Raw genomic sequence first — 19624 nt, forward strand, 5'->3', positions numbered from 1 at the left:
AAATGCAAACCCCTCCATGCCCATCCCCAGCAGGCACAATGTCTTTACTTTTCTAGTAACCCAAACTGTGCAAAGTAATAATTTCTTCCATCCAAAGAGCTCTGCACAGTTTCCTTTCAAAATCTCCCAGCTTCCCAGACCAAGGCAGGGCAGGCACTGTTTTTGACAGGATTCTGAGGCTCCGATGGCTGAAATGACTTCCTATGACTTGGTTCCAGAACTCTGGAACCCAGGGCAAGGAACTCAGGCCTCCCCAGGGCAGAACATGGGTCACAGGGTCACAGGGGAAAAGCCTTTGGAACTTGCCAATGGTGATGGGTCTCTGGAGAACTTAGTTAAGCTCTTGGAACCTCAGTTTTCTTACGGGTAAAGTAGGTCAATGATAGCCGTTTAGAGCCTGTTTGGGAGTAGGGTGGAAGAGCAGATGTAAAGAACCTAGCATAGGGAGTGGCGCAGGGTAGTGCTGACCAAGGGGTAGCTTTTATTATTAGATTCCCAGCACTGCCAGGCCACATGCTGGACTGAATACTGGAAATTAATCTCCATTTTAGGGGATTGGAAAATGAAGCCCAGAGAGAAGAAGCAACTTGTCTGAGGTCACACAGTTAGTTAGTGGTAGGGCTGGGACTAACATGTGGGGCTCCTAGGACTCCCAGTGTAACCGGTGGGGCTTGAGCCTCTGCTGTGGGGAAGGGAGAAAGGAGGGGATGGGAGGGCCTGCCACTCCCCATCCCTCCTTCAAAAGCTCAGGCCTGCGTCCCCCCTCAGTCCTCCAACGAGAAGGCTGGGTTTCCTCCTCCTGTCTTCCCTTTAAGGGAAGGTCTGGGCTCAGAACTTGACATTTCCCACGTGCACGTGACCCTGGAAGGTCCAGTCATCCCCCCTCCCCCAGCATCCTAAGGTGCTCATGGAAACAAAAATGGGAGGGATAATTCCCTAGAACACAGAGGAGGAAAAATGGCTGGCACCACCTTTCTCCAAAAAGGGAGACTTTGTATGGTTTGGAACCCTGGCTTATGCAGCGTTATGGAAGACAAGCTTGGCAGGCAGTCTCAGATCAATCTGGGACCTACTCCTGGATGGACCAGCTTAAAGAAGCAGAAAGAAACTTCCCTTGAGTGCGAAGTTTCTGCCTCTTTCAACATTGCCTTCCTGGATTCTCCATGGAAATGCACACCTTCACCCACGGCCAGTTCTGCCCTGCTGGGATTACAGCAGGAACCCTCTACTCCAAACGCTGAGGCTTGCAGATGCAGTGGTCTTGTGAGATGGCGTTTCGTGGGCCCTGGGCAGAGCCTGGACTCGGGGCATGCCTGCCTGAGCTGGAAATCAAGAGCTCCTAGCACAAAAGGTGCCCATTTGGACAGGGCCACAGGGCGCTGAGCCATAGAGTCAAAGCATCTGGTCCCTCAAAGGAGTGAGCCATTCAAGCCTGGGCCAGGCTCATGCCCTTCCTTCCTTTGTTCCTTGTCCCAGGATGACTCCTCCCGGGATCTTTACCTGGCTGTCCCTTGCTCCAGTGCAGCCCGGTGCCTTTCTTCTCCCCAGCCCTGGTCATAGCCATGCAGCCTGTTCCCCAAAATCCCAGCAGCTCTGCCCACCTCCCCAGGCCCCATCCTCTGCCCAGCTGAAGCCTCCCAAGCTGGGACCTGAGGGTGCGTGGAGTCGTTGGTGGTGCAGGGCATGGGGAAAGTCCTCTCCCCTACTTGGAGTTTCTGATGGCACCTGACCTGGGCTATGGTGCAAATGGGAGGGAGGGGAGGTGAGATGGTTTTTCCTCAGACAGTAACAAAGTGAGGTGTGTAGACTAGTGACCCTCTGCATTTGTTCAAGGTAGGCAGGGTCAGCGGGTGGCAATTACCCAGAATTCCCACCGGCAACGAGGGAGGGACAAATGGCGGCGACAGGAGGGCAGGGTGGGTCCGGGCATGGAGACCGGGACTCCTCCTCTCCATTCCACAGATATTGTGGAGCCATCACTGTGTGCAGTGGCCCACAGGAGTCTAGGTGAAGAGGTTTAATAAGAGGTGGCTCGCTTACAACTTGGAAAATCAGAAATGGAGCAAGTGCCCCAGTGAGGATCTTTCCCGCAAGTTCTGGTGATTGGAGGCAGGCTCCGGTCCTCACACTCCGCAGCGGGCACAGGATGCAGGTGCTGGCCCTGAGAGCCTTCAGGAGGGCTGAGCTGTGTGAAGGGAAACTGGCCCGTGGGCTGGTGAAGGGGCTTCTGTTCTTGTTTCTTCAACCGGGCGTGCTGGAGGGCGGGCTCCCTGGGATTCCTTTCCCCAGCTCTGGAGCTCAGGCTTCCAGGAGACCCAGACCGAAAGAAGTTGGTCCAAAAGAGGGTAGCATGTACTTTCTCTTTTCACTCCTTCACGGGGTTCTTTGGGCAGATGTGTATCACACCCTGAAAGAAAAGGGCGGGCGCAGCTGAGGAGAATTTGGGGGAGAGATGGGAACTCAGGATTTGCAGGAGACCGAGGGAGCGGCGGCTGCTGTAAGTGCTTGGGCGCAGTGCTTCTGGAGGCTTCCACATCTCTGGGTTGGAGCCGGAGGCACAGAGGCACTTGTGAAGGTCGGATATTGAGGGTGCACAGTTGGTCCACTTGGGAGAATCCTTCCTTTAGGAAGCCTCCAGGGTTCTCAGGAGAGCCAGGGCCCCCGGTCCTCGCCCACCAGCTGGGGGCACTCCCTCTGGGTTGCTAGCCGGACCAGTGTTACCCTGAGCACATCTTTGCGAGGGGCGGGAAGCTCACGCGCCCGGTGTCTTCGGCCCTAAGATGCTGGGGTCTGGGGGTCCAGGGAACTCTGGAAGAGGGGGCGGGTGGCCTCTATCTTTTAGCTACAGGGAGGGTCTCCCACGCTGTGTGCCGACCTCCTTGAGCTTGGGGATGACTTCACCCGTCTGGGTCACGCGGGTCTGGGACTCACCCTTGAGGGGCACCAGTAAGCGCACTGCTACCAGCGTCCTCATTCCCTCTGTGACCTTAGGCATGACAGTCTTCTCTCTGGGCCCTGGTTTTCATAACTGTGCAGTTGGTGAGGGAGCACCCACACTCGCCTCTCCCTGCCCCCGCCCTTCCCCGCAGCTGTGGGCTGGTGGCGGGGAGGAGGGAGTTGGGCGTTGGGTGAGAGGAGACCGGCCCCCTTTGTTCCACGCATCCGGAGCTCACTGCCTCCTCGTGTCCTGCCCGAAAGGGGCACTGTGGAGCGTGGGGCAGACGACCCTGCGGTCCAGGCAAGTCTCCTCCTCCCCAATTAGGCAGCGGAGCCTGATTAGAGGGGGCGCTGCCCGCCGCCTCCCACCCGATCCCCATCTACGAGATTTCCCTTCATCAGAATCTCACATCCTCCAGAAATTAATTTGATGCCTCTTGTTATCAATTAATTGAATCTCGTTGGGAGAGAGAGCTCAGCGAGGCGGGCTGCAGCTTGGCCCGCTTGTGCCACCGTTCCGCCCTCCCCCTCACACCAGGACAGCCTCACCCCTTCCCCATTTATCTTTTTCTGCTTTGCTTTAAATTTCGCTTGTTTTCTAAAATAAAACCACTGCTATGGGCCCTTTAGACCAATTAGTTTGGATGAATACCCATGGACTGGGCACTGCCTGAGATTCACCCTTTTGAGCTGGGCACTGCGGGGTGGGGGCGGGGGCTTCCTCTCCCCTGGGCCCTGGTTGATCCTTCCGTAAATCAGCAAAACCAAACCCTTTGGGAATTTGGCCATGACCCTGACTCTGTGCTGCGGGGGCTGCTGGTGAGAAACTTGGAGAGGAGAACTGGGGGAAGGAGAGCTGTGGACAGAGTCACATACACAGACACACACATATACATACCCAAGTTGGGGGAGGGGGACACTGAAGGACCAGGCTAGGGACCTGTCAGTCATCAAGATTTTGTTCTTGTGAAAGTTCTGTCGTTTTTAGAAGAGGCATTTAAGATCTGTTGCACCCACCAGGGCTAATCCGTTAAATGTAGGGCAGAGAGCATAGGTGTGTACCTCCTAGCTGCCCAGCTGCCAAGTCAGGCATTTGTAGGAACAAGCCCTCAGCATTTCCAAGGACACCTGGAAGCCCAGACTCTGCCTTCTGCATGGAAGAAGGTTCTAGAAGACATCCGAAGTCTGGGAAGGGATTATGGCAGGTACAGAGTAGAACTAGGTAGTCACCAGACCCTGACTGAGGAGCTGTGCTTTGCCATTTCACATACCTCCTTGTTCTTGTTTGACAGGTGAGGTCCCCAGGCCCAGAGAGGTGATGTAACTTGTCCAGGGTCACACAGCTGACTGGAACCTGCCTGTCTAGAATGCTGGCCATAAGGGCTGAGGTCACAAATGGACCAACTTCACCCCTTATGTGTTTTGTTGGCTCACACAAAGTTTATTACGGTGGTAAATTTCACATAAATATCCCCACTTGGCTGCTTTTGAAAAACCCAAACCCTATCAAACACAGAGCCTGCATTTCTGTGGGGTAAAGATAGACTGGGATTGAGTACCCTCCACTTCCCACTTGGCCCCCTTGGGGACCGGCCTAGCCCCTGAGGGCATTTCAGTTAGCAACTTTTTCATGGAGATTTTGCCCATCCTCAGTATTCTAGGAAGAGCTGGGAGGGGCAGGTGTCTGAGAGGCTTTGCAGGGTCTGTACAAGAGCTCAGAGAAGACCTTTAACGACACCCTGACCCAAATCTAATTCTTGCACAGCTGCATAAGAACTGATGGTGGTGGGTGATTTTTTTTCCCCTTCCTTCTACCACGGAGGGAATTACAGGATCTTGTGTCTTGAGGGGTCTGTTCCAAGCTGAAATCAGCCCACGCCTGCCCAGGTGAGCCCCTTTATGAAAGTCATCACCCTCTTACCTGCCCCCCCTGAAATTTATGTACTTTTTGTTGGGGATCAGGAGACTCTTCCGAGAATGGAACCACAGGTGGGGATTAGAGAAGCACTGGGAGCAGTCACCTTTCCAGAATTCATCTTGGAACAGGGAGAGAGATGTGGAAGGATGCTGAATCTTGCACATTCGAATATGGGTGTGTTTTTTGGATGCCCCTGAGTTGGTACCCAAGATCCCTGTGAATGCCACCCCTAGATATCATCAGGAGAGACAAAGGGAGGGGCCAGGGCATGTCAGAGGCGGGCTGGGCAGAGCAGCCAGGGCCCCAGAGAAGGCCAGACTACTGGGCTGTCCCAGGCCAGCTGGAGCCCCCTGGTGCCAAGGGCACTACCAGAACCAGGCTCCAGATGGCCACTTGGGCCCTGGATGAGTACCCCACCTCTTAACCAGCAGGCCCCCCACGAAAGACGGCACTATTTAATTAGCCGTCTCTGATTAACCAAACTTGGCATTCGGCTCCTTTTGCCCTCATCTTTCCCAGCTCCGAATCAATGGCTTTGATATGCTAATTAGGGAGTAATTTAATTTCAAAAGGCCGCAATTAACAAGGGTGTTGTGGACATGCTGTAGTTAAGCGGAGTAATCTAATTTGCATTAGTAACAAGCAGGGACTAATTAGAAGCTTAATTAGACACTTAGATGGCTCTTATGTTTACTTTCTTAATGAGATGGAGTGGGATCTTTGGTTCTCTTTTTTCTTTTTTTTTTTTTTCTTTTAGTTAATTCTTCCTTTTGGTCATGGTACTTGGAAGGCGTGTTGAGGGAGGCCACCTTGCTAGGGCCTGCTGGGAGCATTTTGGGGCCAGAGCCAGTGAAAGTGCGCTGGGGTGTGGTGATGGTGGTGGGGAAAGGTTCAGATTCCAGGGAAATTCCAGAGTGACCGCCCTCTGGGCCTTGCCACGTCTGAGGTGGAATTCTGGGGAAGAGCACTGGTTTGGGAGTCAGAAGAGCTCTAGGGTTTCAGTTTAGCTCAACCTCCTAGAAGCCAAGTGACCTTGACACATCACTGAGCATCTTTGAAGTATGGTTCCTTCATCTGTCAGAGTGAGTGCAGGTTGTGTGTGACAGGGTATGGGAAAGAACTTTCAAGGACCCTGAGGGGAATGGTTGTTATTAAAATATATTCACAACTTGTGTGCCCAGGCTTCACTTCCATAAGACTCAGCTCAGAAGTCACCTCCTACAGGAAGCCTTCCCAGAGCGCCCCCACTCCCTCTAGGCACCCATAGCCAGCAACCACGCCACCCCCCCCCCCCAGTATCTACTTAACATTTGTAAAGTTGTGTGTGTTGTGTAGGGCAGAGGTTCTCAACCCTGGCTGTACTTGAAGTTTAGAATACTTGGAAGAGCTTTTTAAATTATCCATGCCGATCCCAGATAATCCAATTAAATTGATTTGGAGTGGAACCTAGGTATGTTTTTTGTTTTTTTAAATTTTTGGCCACACTGCATGGCATGTGGGATCTTAGCTCCCTGTCAGGGGATTGAGCCCACCCCCCCTGCAGTGGAAGCTCGGAGTCTTAACCACTGAACCACCAGGGAAGTCCCAGTATGGGTATTTTTAAATGCTTGTGTTTGTATGTCTTTCTCCACCAAACTATAACCCACCCCCCAAAAACAAGGGCTGTGTTTTATCACCCTCTGTATGTCCAAATGCCAGTACCCACTGTGCCCAGTGTCAGTTGCAGGCAGAGGCCCATCACCCAACTATGTGCCCAGATTTGACGGGGTCGGTAGTGTTGGGCTCTCAATACCATAAGCAGAACCTGAGAATCCTCTGGAGAATGAGCTGAGGAGAATGGAGTCCTCTGGGACAGGGGTGCATTGCTGAAGGTAGGGCAAAGTCAGCACACATTTTATGGACATCAATTAAGGAATAAATGTATCAAGAGCCTTAAAAATATGCAATTCCACCTAAACATGTATCCTAAGCAAATAGAAATGGAGAATATTCTGTTCGCATGAGGGTGTTTATTACAGTGTCATAGTGAAAAAATAGGCAGCAGTCTGGATGTCCAGCTTTAGGGGATTTGCTAAATAAATTCTGGAACACACAGCCCATTCAGACAACTCTGTGACCACTAAAAACTGTTAATTAAAATATTTGATGTCATGTGGAAATGGTTATGACCATAAGTGGTGAGTGGGAAAACAGAAAAATTCAAACCATGTACAGATTATGAACCCAAGCTCACGTTTTAAATGTTTATATGCCCAAAGAGAGCGAAGATGGATGAGACTGGAAGGGGTGGATCCCCAAAGGGTCTCTGGCTGGTAGACTTATAGGTATTTATAAGTCTACTTACTTTTTCTTCATACTTTTCTACCAGGATGTCTTACTTTTATGATTAGAAAATAAAGTTATTTAAATCTGGGGGAGAGGACTTCCCTGGTGGCACAGTGGCTAAGAATCCGCCTGCCAATGCAGGGGACACAGATTCGATCCCTGGTCCAGGAAGATCCCACATGCTGCAGAGCAACGAAGCCTGTGTGCCACAACTACTGAACCTGTGTTCTAGAGCCCACAAGCCACAACTACTGAAGCCCACGCACCTAGAGCCCTTGCTCCGCAGCAAGAGAAGCCACTGCCATGAGAAGCCCGCACACTGCAATGAAGACCCAACGCAGCCAAAAATAAATAATTAAAACAAACAAACAAACAAAAAAACTTGGGGGAGAACCTGGAACAGACAGCCCAGGATGGTGGCTCCCCTTCCAAATCAGAGGTTGCTGCAGCCTTTGAGAGGTGTGTCCTCACCCTGCCACGTGCACTAGCTCCTTGGGCTTGGAAGTTTTGTGCTAAGAAGAGGCCTTGAATGGTCCCTACAGGTGGACCAGATAGCTCCTAGTGTATCATTTAGGGAGACTCTCAGGCTAAAGTGGGAGTCTTAGGGAGAAAACCAAGGGTGCCAGCCTCTGACCCACACGAGGGAGAGTCCCCAAGTACAGGGAGGGCTGGGCCTGGAGAGGGTTTGAGCTTTTTCTGGAACTCTGACAGCCCCATCTGCTTGAGGAGAGACACTGGCGGGCTGATCAGAGAACCAAGTAGTCATGTGACTCGCATCACCCTGCTCTGGTGTGGGGACCCGTTTTGGAGCTAGAGACATTCTAACCCTTGGATTCTGTCTCACTTTCCTCAAGTGCCAAACCATAAGGCTAGGATGAGGGGATGGGATCTGGACTTGCTGGGTCCTCATAACTGTAGTAACTACCCTTCTCTGAACACCTTCTCTGGCAGTGTATTTTATTTGATACCACAGCAACCCTGAAGGGAAGGGTTATTGGTATTAGCTTCGTATGGTAAACAAGGAAACCAAGGTTCAGAATGGTGACCTCACTGCTCATGTTCTAATTACAGAGGTAATAAGAGATCAGAGCAGGGTCAGCAGGTAGGATGCTAAATGAGGGGCCGATAAGAAAGGCTGAGGCCCAAAGTGGCTCCTCCCTGAGCCCTCCCTCACCTGGTGGCCTGAAGCCAGTGGGCCTTTGGGGCCTGAGCTGAATGGGGAAGGAGATCCTTGGGTCTTGGGATGACAGATTGGGAAGTATCCCAAGTTACTTGAAATGCCAGTGCTCATTGCTCTGAAAAGCCCTCTGCTTTACGTCCCTTGACACAAGTAAGAGCTGATAGCAGGACAGCTAGAAAGAAAGGAAAAGAAAGAGAAAGAAGGAAATAGACGGCATCCTCATGCTCTGTTCTATGTGGTACCCACTTATGTGTCTTTTTATATAATCTAGAAATGTGTCCATTTCAAAGACTTTTTGCTCCGAAGAAAGTCTGAAACCAGTGACTTCTCTTGTAAAATAAGGGCCTTTGCATATGCTGTTCCCCTGCATTCAGTGTACACCTTACCTGACCCATACCTGCTCATTCTTTTCTAAGTATAGGCGCCATTTAAAAAGGAAGCCTTGGGCTTCCCTGGTGGCACAGTAGTTGAGAGTCCGCCTGCTGATGCAGGGGACGCGGGTTCGTGTCCCGGTCCGGGAAGATCCCACATGCCGCAGAGCGGCTGAGCCCGTGAGCCATGGCCGCTGAGCCTGCGCGTCCGGAGCCTGTGCTCCGCAACGGGAGAGGCCACGGCAGTGAGAGGCCCGTGTACTGCAAAAAAATAGATAGATAGATAGATAGATAGATAGAAGCCTTCCCTGCCCCCTGCCCCCTGCCCCCGTGTAAATCCCCCTGTTTATTCCCTGCACTCATATTTGATAGAATTTATTTTATTTGAGCTTATCTATTTGTGTCCTTATTTATCATCTGCCTCACCTCCTGGGAACATTAGCTCCAAGAGAGCAGGGCCTGTGCCCTGTTCTGTTCAGGTCTGCACACACACAGCCTGGCACATGGGTAAGTGCTTAAATATTTGTTGAACCAATGAATGGATGAAGGGTCATTGCCGGTGAAATATTCTCCTGGCCAGCGTCAGAGGAGAGAGGAGAATGACTTTGTTCATGACCATAACTCCACTAGTGGCTAAACTTTCGAAAAGGCAAATGCCAGGTTTACCCAGGAAAAGGAGGGGGAATAGGACTTCCATTATTACCAGTTGCCCTCAAAGCAGCCAGGACACCTGTACTGGCTTGTTTGTGTTTTGTAAGCCTGTAGGGGGCCAGGACCGAATTTCAGTTTCCTGCAGATAGGTCTTCAGTGCTTGGCTTAATCGGGCACTAAATCCATGTTGAATGAGTGAATGGTCTCGGAGGTAGATCATCTCGTTTTGGCCACCAGGAAGCTCATAACTGAAAGCCAGTGCTCATCGTTGAAGCCCTGTTGTATTGGACAGACAGCATCAGCATCTCCTGGGAACTTTTTTTTTTTTTTGCGGTACATGGACCCCTCACTGTTGTGGCCTCTCCCGTTGCGGAGCACAGGCTCCAGACGCGCAGGCTCAGCGGCCATGGCTCACGGGCCCAGCCGCTCCGCGGCATGTGGGATCTTCCCGGACCGGGGCACGAACCCATGTCCCCTGCATCGACAGGCGGACTCTCAACCACTGTGCCACCAGGGAAGCCCACCTGGGGACTTTTTAGAAATGAATTCTCAGGCTCATTCCAGACCTAAAATCAGAAGCTCCAGGCCTGGGGCCCAGGAATCTGTATTTTAACAAGCCCTCCAAGGTGATTCTGATGCACTCAAGTGTGAGATCCGCTGGCTTAAGATCTTGGCCTATTTATTCTCCCTTCCTACTACCCCACGATACTATATTTTAAGTAGCTTAATCTGTCTTTTATTGCAGTCTGCTTCCCAGTCTTTCTTGGAAGTTGATAGGGGTATGCATTATAAATAGGTAGCTACATCTAGTCTAGTTTCCCCCATCATACAGAGAAGAAAAGGGGAGAACTAACTTGGCCCAAGTCACACAGCAAATTGGTGATAGAGCTGGGGCTAGAAGCCAGTTTCCCAGCTTCTAGTCTCAGGCTTTCAGCTGTCTCTCCAACTAGTTTCTAGGTTTCCGAAAGGGCTGGAAACTGTATATGCTATTTCAACTCAAATCACCACTATTGCTCTGGGTACAGGTTACCTGTGGTCACGCCCCCATCCGCCGTGCTCCCCCAAGTGCTGGGGGTGCTCCCCCTCTCAGGCTGAGCGCATGCACGTGTGCGCCCTGCGGGACGCGCGCCGAGAGAGAGCGCGCTGGGGACTGCTCCGCCCCTTCCCTCCTTCCCTCCCTCCCTCCCTCCCTCCCTCGCGGGTAAACTCCGGGCATCCATCAGTCTGTTAATTGCACTAATTAGAGATCGCGGAGGTGTTAATTGGAAAACCCTGGTATTGTGCCTGTTTGGGGAAGAAAACGTCAATAAAAATTAATTGATGAGTTGGCAGGGCGGGCGGCGCGGGTTCGCAACGAGGCGTAGGGTGTCGTGGCAAATGTTACGGCTCAGATTAAGCGATTGTTAATTAAAAAGCTACGGTAATTAATACTCCGTACACCATATGGGCCCGCGGAAAAGGCACAAAAAGTTTCTACGCGTGTGGGGCTCCCCGTCCTTCTCCCCTCCCCCGAAAGCACCCTAGCCCTTGGGTCCTCCCTTTGGCCCCAAGGTAGGTGGAACTCGTCACTTCCGGCCAGGGAGGGGACAGAGGCGGACCCGGGCGCGTTCCGAGGCGGCCCTCATTGCGAGCCCGCGTTCTTCGAAGGGCCAGGAGCCTCGGGAAGTGGGACCCCCCCACACACGCCCCCCCCCACCCCGGGCGGCCCGCAGGCTCCCCCGGAGCGGAAGAGGCGGCTGTGGCTTTGACCCTGCTTGCTTGCTTCCTTTTTTCCTCCCTCCCTCCCTTCCTTCCTTCCTTCCTTCCTTTGGACGGCGTTGTCTGCGGGAGCGTCGGGAGCGTCGGGGTACTGGCCAAAGGCTCCGAGGTGCCCTGGCTCCCCAAGGGAACCCTGAGAGACGGAAGACCAGGACCTACCCAAGGACAGGACCAGCACCCCAGACAAAAATCCTAGAGCACGGGAAATGACTCGGCCTCTGCCCCCAGCGCAGCGTAGGAGAGGGTGCAGGGAAGGCTGGGGTGGGCCTCATTAGCAAATCCTAGAAAGACCTTCTAATTGCCTCTCCTTACTTGTTGGTATGAGCCCAGTGACTTGCCCAAGGTCACACAGCAGGCCCTTGAAATCAGATGGTCTCATTCCCAGAGCGCCTCTCCACTTCTGCAGGTAGTCAGCAGCTCTTTACTGAGGAAATGGGTGCCTGGGGCGGGAGCGCGGATTGGCAGGATAGGAGTGTGTGGAGAGAGGCGGAAGGGTGGGAGTGAATGGAGGAGGGGGCTCTTGGAGGGTCCCCCTCAGTACCAGAGCAGGCAGCCCCGGTCCCCATTGGGAAATTTGAGGCCTACATTTCCCTTTGGGAAAGGGACAGCTGTGATTCAAGTGGAACCTCGGTGGCTCTCACCAGCCGCTAGAACACGGTGGCTTCTTGTGTAGATACTGACAAGGGAGTTTTCCTCCTGGAGCTCCCAAGTCAGAATAGACCTTCAAGACCACCTCTCCATGTAGAGATGGGGAAATGGAGGCCCAGAGAAGGAGGGGGGCAAAGAAGTCACAGCTGGTTGTGACTGAGCTCAGGCCCCCTGACACCCAGTCCCCTGCCTTCTCTAGCCAAAGTCCAGGCTCCCATGGACTCTGCCTTTCCCCTCCAGCCCACACCCTTGTTGTGGGTGCAGGGCACGGATATCAAGGCCTGCCTCCAGTACCCCACTCCACCCCACCCCATCCCTACCTGGCTGGGCGCCAGGCACCCAGAGCCTGCTCACCCACAGTGCAGGGAGCAACCCAGTGCTGTTGCAACACCTGCAGAGAGACAGGCAGGAGGCTTGAGGCTGCTGCTGTGCTCCTCCTCAGGAGGACAGGTGTCTCAGGGCAGAGGTGAGGAGAGTCCTGGGAGCACCCACCTGCAGGTTTGGATTGGTATTGGTGGACAGGCAGGCGCGAGCCTGGAAAGAGGTGAAGGCCCCGGGAGGGGGCAGAGCAGCGCGCCACGTGGGAATTAATGCCATTGGTACACCCTGCGGAAATGACTTTTCAAATGCATATAATCTCAAGCATGCAAATGAGAGGCTGGCTTCACCCTGTTTAATATGAATGATCGGCCCTTGAATAGCTGTTATTACACGCCACATTGAAGCAATTATGTTGTTCACTGGGTGTCGCTCTGTTCCCCCCCCCCAATAAAAAGAAAAGAAAAGGGCACCTCTGTTTGCGTCCTCCTTCCTTTTTTCTCCCTTTTCCAAACTTGCTGTCTGAGCAACTTTATGGTGTGTGTGAATGTTGGAAGGGGGGCACTCTCCCTTTACCCCAAGAAGAAACTGCTGGATTCTCTCTCCTTTCTCCTGTGCACACACACCCCTGAGGCTCTGGTCTTTGTCCCCTGGGGCCCAGGAGTTTTCAGATCTCAGGGAAGCTAGACTTGGAATGGGGCAGGCAGCTGCTCTCCACCCCCAGCGGGGCCAGGGTCAGGCAGAGGGGGAGCAGAGCGGCCCCTGCTGTCTCCCCATCCCCCTCGTGTAGCTGGGGCCCAGGCCTGAGTGAGGGAACGTGCTCTGTAGGCTGCTGGGAGGGATCCAGGTGGGCGGTTGTGGGGAGGGGCTGGAGCCCTGCGCTCTGGTGGGTGGAGGACGGTGCCCACCCCATCCATCATTTGGTAGCTACTGGCCCTGGGGCTGACACGGCCATTAAGGCCGGAGACCAAGTGCTCAATCACTTCTGAACCGTTGCCCCCAACCTTGCCCTTGCCCTTGCCCAGCTCCTCGCAGAACCCAGGACTGGGAGCAGCAGCTAGGGGGTGGGGGAGCAACAAGCCCTTGGGAACACACAGAGAAACGCACAAACGTGGGACACTCCAGCAGCACAGTCACCCAGGAGGCCACACAGGTCCACTGGGACAGACACCTGGAGTCACAAGAACAGGGTGATACGGCACACACGTGAACTAGTGGCCTCCCCACGGGCCTTTCACACACCTAGATACCCTCACTGTCTTGTCCACTCTGCTGACAGCAGGGACAGAAACAGCAAGTGGCCCAATAGAGTGAGGAGAAAAGAGTTCTTCCAGAGTGAAAGAGAATTGGGGGGCTGCCACCTCAGAGAAGGAACTCGGGAAATAATCCTTCCAGCAGTTTCTCTGTTAAGGCCCTCCTGCACCTATTTATTGGGTCAGGGACACCGTGTGGTTGTGGGGTCTGCCAAGGCCAAAAGGTAATCAAGAAGGGAGGAAAGAACGCTGGCTGGCTTCCAGCCCGATCGCTGTGTGATCTGGGCCAAGTCTTTGACCTCTCTGAGCCCAGGGTGTTCAGCCTTACAAATAGGACAGGTGAAGAAGGGACTCATCATTATTGGCGCTTACTCTGCCGGGTGGTTTGTACGTGCTATTTTATTTACTCCTCACAGGATCTGAGAGGCTTGGAGTAATTACTTATACAAACAAAGAAACTGAGGTTTAGGGAGTTTTAAGACTCATGTCAGAGATCAGTGGGGAATACCAACTGTGTCCTGTTTGGCTGAAATTTTTGTTCCTCTCAAGGGGCTGTGAATCTAGGGATAGCTGGAGACCCCAGACTTTGAGAACAGCTCTGCATGCTGAAGTCCCCCATCTGCTTCATAGTCTGTGTACAAGTCCCTGAGATAGTACAGCCTCCGTGAGTTGTAGAAGGAAACCCAGGCCTCCTCCTCGCTATAACCATAACTATCCCAGTCATACCCTCTCTCTTTCTGAGCATGTTTCAGCCACTCCTTGAGAGGCAATTGGGGGAGATGGGGGAAGATACAGGATTCAGGCCTTGACTTTGCCTTGGGTAAATCCTCTGACTCTCTGGACCCTCAGTTTCCTACCTGTAAAATCAAGATTATATCTCCCGGGACTTCCCTGGTGGTGCAGTGGTTAAGAATCCACCTGCCAATGCAGGGGACACAGGTTTGAGCCCTGGTCCAGGAAGATCCCACATGCCGTGGAGCAACTAAGCCCGTGCACCACAACTGCTGAGCCTGCGCTCTAGAGCCCACGAGCCACAACTACTGAAGCCCGCGCGCCTAGAGCCTGTGCTCCGCAGCAAGAGAAGCCACTGCAATGAGAAGCCGGCGCACCGCAACGAAGAGTAGCCCCCGCTCTCCGTAACTAGAGAAAGCCCTTGTGCAGCAACGAAGACCCAACGCAGCCAAAAATAAATACATAAAAATTAAAAAACCCCCAAAAAACTATTCTCCCACAATTCTTGTGAGAAGGGATCCTGCTGCCTGTAGAGACAGTAAATATTGAGTGTCTGCTTTGGGCCAGGTGCTGGTCTGAGGGCCTTAGAATGGAAGGTCAGAGAAGTCGGACCACCAGCTGCCTTCCCTGCACAGCTCCAGGCCCAGCGGAGGGTCTGGCACCCAATAGTTGCTGGGAAAATGGCAGCGGCTTTTGCTGTGTGTGTGTGTGTGGGTGGGGGGTGCGGGAAGGAGGCCCTTCTCTTGGGGAACTCCCCATCTAGGGGGGGAACAAACACAAAGGCCATTACAGGTGCGTGTGGGCGGGGGCGGGCAATATGGTGGTTCGGGGACTAGCTCACCTGCTTTCAAGTCCTTGCAGGACCCCCGCCCCCTCCTCGCTCTTCCCTACACACTAGCCTGGAGGGAGAGGCCTGAACCGGTTTGGGTGTGGGGGGGGTTGTGGGGGGAGCGCCTCCTCGAGGAAATGGGGGGGCAACGGGGCGGCCTCCGCTTCAGTCTGGAGCTTCCCTTGCCTGGGGCGGAGGGTGACCTTAGGAGGGAGGGCCTGCACCGCAACAGGGGTCCCGGGATCAGCCTCCAGGAAACTGAGAGGGAGAAGCCGCCCCAGGACTTGGTGGGGGTTGTGTTGTTTAGGGATGGGGTGTTGAGGGGCACCGCCTGCTTCCCCGGGTGGAACCCGCCCTGCCTGTCCAGCCTCAGCCCCTCCCCCGTGTCTCTCCTCCCCCTCCAGGTCCCGCTAGAGCGACATGATGGTGGAATCCGCCTCGGAGACAATCAGGTCGGCTCCGTCTGGTCAGAACGGCGTGGGCAGCCTCTCCGGGCAGGCCGATGGCGGCGGCGGCGGCGGCGGCGGCGGTGGCGGCGGTGGCGGCGGGGCCGGGACTGCGGGCCCCGCCGGAGGCAGCGCAGGCAGGGATGCGGCCGCGGGCGCAGACAGCAACGGCGAGATGAGCCCTGCGGAGCTGCTCCACTTCCAGCAGCAACAGGTAGGAGCTGGCGCCTCTCCCCAGCAACCCAGGAGAGGGGAGAGGGGCGTCAGGCCTCTCTTCCCACTACACCCTGGCCACCTGGGGGCCACAGCTCCCTGCCACGCAGCCTCACTTTAACATTCTTGAGAAGGTCCAGCCTGCAGGGACCCCCTCTGTGCGCTCCCATTCGAGTGGTCACTAAGGCAGGGGGAGAGCCGCCCTCCCAGAAAGAGAAGTGGGGCTGGGCGCCCTGAGATCATGGACCTTAGGGCAGCCTCAGAAACGCCCACAAGGGCAGACAGACGCCTGGGCAGCAGGCTTGAGGGTGTGCGTCTTGGGTGGGTGGGCGCCTGGGCTCTCCTCCCGCACTCCCGCTAAGTTAACAAACAGGGTTGGGGTAGGGAGACCCTGCTCTAGGTGTGTGCTCTTTGAGGGAGGGGGGCTGTGCACAGTGGTATCTTCATTTTATTTGTATTATAAAATGTTCCCCACCTCCACCTCCGCCTGGGCCCCTGATGCAAGCTAGCTGTGAGATTAAACTTCCAGGCACCAAGGGTCAAGGCAGCTGGGAAAAGGTCAAGAGCAGTAGGCAGAGGCAGGCCTCCATTTTCAGCGCTCAGACTGGAAGCCCTGTCTGTGTCCCTCGCCCTCTTCCCCTTCATCATTCCCACCCTAAACTGCAGAGTTCAGGAGTCCAAGACCAGCCTCTCTGAGGATCGAGAGGCCTTAGGGGGTGGGGAAGCCTAGCTGGGTTATGACAGAGCAGGGGCCCCAGGTCCCGGCCCCACCCGGGAAAAAGGGAGAATCGTGCCTGACAAGTTCAGGAGAACCGGCCCAGCCAGCCCTGGCCTTGGGATGCTCCTTCTCTTATTTGACTTTGCTCCTCGAATCACTGCTGGTGGCATTGCCCCTTGGGGGCTCTGCTGGGAATGTGGAAAATTCGGGTACTGCATGTTCCTCCCTGCCCGTACCCCACCCCTGCCTCGTGCACACAGATGTGTGTACCCACATCGCCCTTATGCTCTCTCCCGGGTTTGCCCTGGGGCTCCTCCCCCGATTCCATAGCCCCTAAGGGGCCCTTTACCACCACACTTCTTGAAGCTAGAGGTCGCACTGGAAGCAGTACCGTCAGAAGCTCGGCCCCGCGCTCTGCACTGAGCTGGTCAGCCAGCACTGATGCAGGAACTGAACAAACCCAGGTTAAGTCCCAGCCTGCCCCTTCCCAGCAGTCAACCTTGGCCAGTCCTGGGCTTCCCTTACCTCTTGGCACCTAAAGTACAGGGGTTGTTAGGATCAGATGCAGTTTGGGTGTAAAATCCCCGGTCAGTACGGATGTGAACAGAATTGAGGACTTTAAAAAACTCCTTCCTCTTGCAAACAGTGGAAACTTGAGCAGTAAGGGCCTGTCTCCTTTCTCCAGGGAGATGGTCCTTGGGAGTTTGCTGGTATCTCCCAAGCCCTCCTAAACAGGTTGTCTGGGGAAGAGACCCACAGAATCTGTACCACCTACGGGGGACAGAAGGTCAAAGGGCAGAACCCTGCCCTTCATCCAAATAATAATAGAACACACCCCACCAGAAGTCTCCAAGGCCACCCATTTTGTATGGGTGAAAACTCTTCCCCTCCTGCACCTCTGTGCAGACAGAGCTATGAAAAAGTTTGAATGTCGGGGGAGGGCTGGGAGGAATACTGAAACTGGAAAGTGTCTTTAAAAAAATTATTTAAAGAGAAGACTGAACACAGATATCAGGATAAGTGGGGAGAGGTGTGGGGTGCGGAGGGACAGAACTGTCTGTACCGATCAGGTTTCTCTGTTCTGCGTTGCGCTCAGGCCATGTTTTACCATCTATATTCCACATTCCAGTTATCCCTGTTTGTTTTGGTGAATATCCCAAAGTCCTGGAAAATCCTATATCTGTTTCACAAATAAACTGGGGTGGAGATTTGGAGGCGGGCGGAGGGAGGGCTGTTTTATCCATTTGGGCTCACTATGGGCGTAGTGCCTGGGGCCAAGGAAAATATTTGAGACTTAAAAAAGGTTTTCTTGGCTCCAAACTATGAAAAGAACCCTGCAAAATTAAAATTACAAAATCTTCAATTAAAAGGAAACAGTCTATGGGCTGTCCTTCTGCTTCCAATATATGAGCGAGGCTTTGGGGGGAGCTTGAGGGTAACACCTTCTGGTCCCCCCCAACAAGCGTCTCTGACTGTTTGTGGGGTAGAGCGAATGTAGGAAAGAGGGCCGTGGCCCAGCGAGTGCCCCCTCCTCCTCGACCCCCACCAGGAAGTCCTTCGAGGACAAACAAACACCTTGCCTCTGTTTGGTGCTTTGGGTCTTTAATTGCTTCACCATCCTGGGGAGATGGGTGTTATTATTCCCATGTCACAACGAGGGGGCAGCCAGAGGTAGCACTGACTTGTCCAGGTGACACGGGAAAGGCTGGATCTCAGGTCTCCCGATTCCTAGTGCAGGGCTCAGCTCCCACCACACTCACAGTCCCCTGAGGGCAATGGAGGCAGCAAGGCCTGGCGCCTAGTAGGTGCTAAATTAACCACTGCTGGTGAGTGAATGAGAGTACTCCACTCCCAATCTAAAAGCGCTCTTAAAACAAATCAACAAAAGCAGCAATGGGCGCCAGCTCTAAGTGGCCACTCCAGAGGCAGAGGGCGTGAGTGGGTCTTCGGGCAGTGCCCTGGTCCCTCCTCCTAGTGCCTCCGTGGCTCCTCTTTGTCCATCTGTCGGTCGGTCTGTTGGTCCCTGCCCCTCTGCTCTGGATAAACAAGCCCTGGAAATGCAGTCTTGGCCTTTGGGAGTAATGAGTTGACAAAGGAGAGAGAGAGATAAACAGGGCGAGTCAGAAGTCAGGCTGGTGACAGGACTTTAGGCTGAAACAAACAGTGCTGAAGAGGGCAGCCACGTCACTTTGGAACAAGAGCAGGCGCCTGTTTCCATGCAACAGCAGGCCGGGAGCTTGTTTAAACAGAGGCGGGGTAGGGGAGACAGGGCTCAGCTGCCAGCCTCTGTCTGACTGGAGAGAGGGTCCCCCTCTGGCTGCCCCATTTCAGCAGTCAAGGCCCCAGCTTCCCGCTCCCTCCTCCCAGTCCTCTCTTTGGTGAGTGACAGAGCCACACCGCCTCCACTCTGTCCTTGGGGCTTTCATCTGGTCTCCAGTCTCCTGGAGACTCACCCCTGAGAAGGAAGCGTGGAGAGGAGAGCGCTGTGGGCCCTGGAGCGTGCATTCACTCAGCAAACACGAACCTTATTTTGCACCTGGCACCCTGCTGGCCCGCTGGAGTTGGTGATCCCCAGCTGCTGTTAAAGAATGCCTTGGACCGAACAGGCGTGCCAGCTGCCTATCAACCCCCTCCCTTCCTTCACCAAGACAAAGTCTCCTTCCTCAGTGGCCCCCGGCCACATATTTCCCCTCTAGGATGGCTTTTTTCTTTGAAGGTCGCCCCTGCATTTTCTCCTAATCTAATTTCACCTGTATGAAAATGTTCCCAGTGTGTAGGGCTTTCCGCATAGACTCCACAAATATCCCTGATGGGGGGCAGCCAGGGCTGGGAGAAGTGTGTGCCAGCTCTGGGGAGGTGAGGTGGAGCGCCTGGGGAGGTTTTGGGGGCCAGGCTGGATGCTCGCTGGACTTGGGGCCAGGAGGACTGGGCCAGACAGTGGGGGCGGGCAGGGCTGCTGGCTCTGCGGCTGAGCTGAAAGGCGTCCTGGGCCTCTGGAGCCTGCACTGCTATTGTCCTCTGGTTGCGGGGGTGACAGGTCAGCGGGGGTCACAGGAGGGTTGCCTAGCGTCTGGGAACTCCCACTGCAGTTGCCTTGGCAACTGGGGCCAAATCCCACCCTGTTCACATCCTGTGAGGAGATTCAAAATGGTTTGGGGGCTCTGCACATCCATGGGCTTCTAACTCACCCCCCTCCGTAGAGATGGAGTGAGGGGAGTGTCAGGGAGCTGGGGAAAGAAGAATGGAAGAGATTTTTGTTCTCCTCCCCCATCTGGCTCTCCTCTAGGGGGAGGGGGTGGAAAGGGGAGGCTTCAGAGGTGAATTAGC

The 19624-nt window shown here is 54.2% G+C and overlaps 1 protein-coding gene across 1 annotated transcript in view; it reads left to right on the forward strand.

Moving 5' to 3' along the window:
* Nucleotides 1–19624, forward strand: part of FOXP4 (forkhead box P4) — a gene marked incomplete at its 3' end in the record, with an annotated part of 49379 nt that overhangs the window by 3163 nt on the left and 26592 nt on the right. The window contains exon 2 of the mRNA XM_079713728.1: nucleotides 15325–15580. Within this exon, the coding sequence (XP_079569854.1) occupies nucleotides 15341–15580 (240 nt within the window). The 5' untranslated portion in view covers nucleotides 15325–15340. The remainder of the gene's footprint in view (nucleotides 1–15324; nucleotides 15581–19624) is intronic.

This window comes from Hyperoodon ampullatus, assembly GCF_949752795.1.
Source record: "Hyperoodon ampullatus genome assembly, chromosome: 10".
NCBI classification, from domain to species: Eukaryota; Metazoa; Chordata; class Mammalia; order Artiodactyla; family Ziphiidae; genus Hyperoodon; species Hyperoodon ampullatus.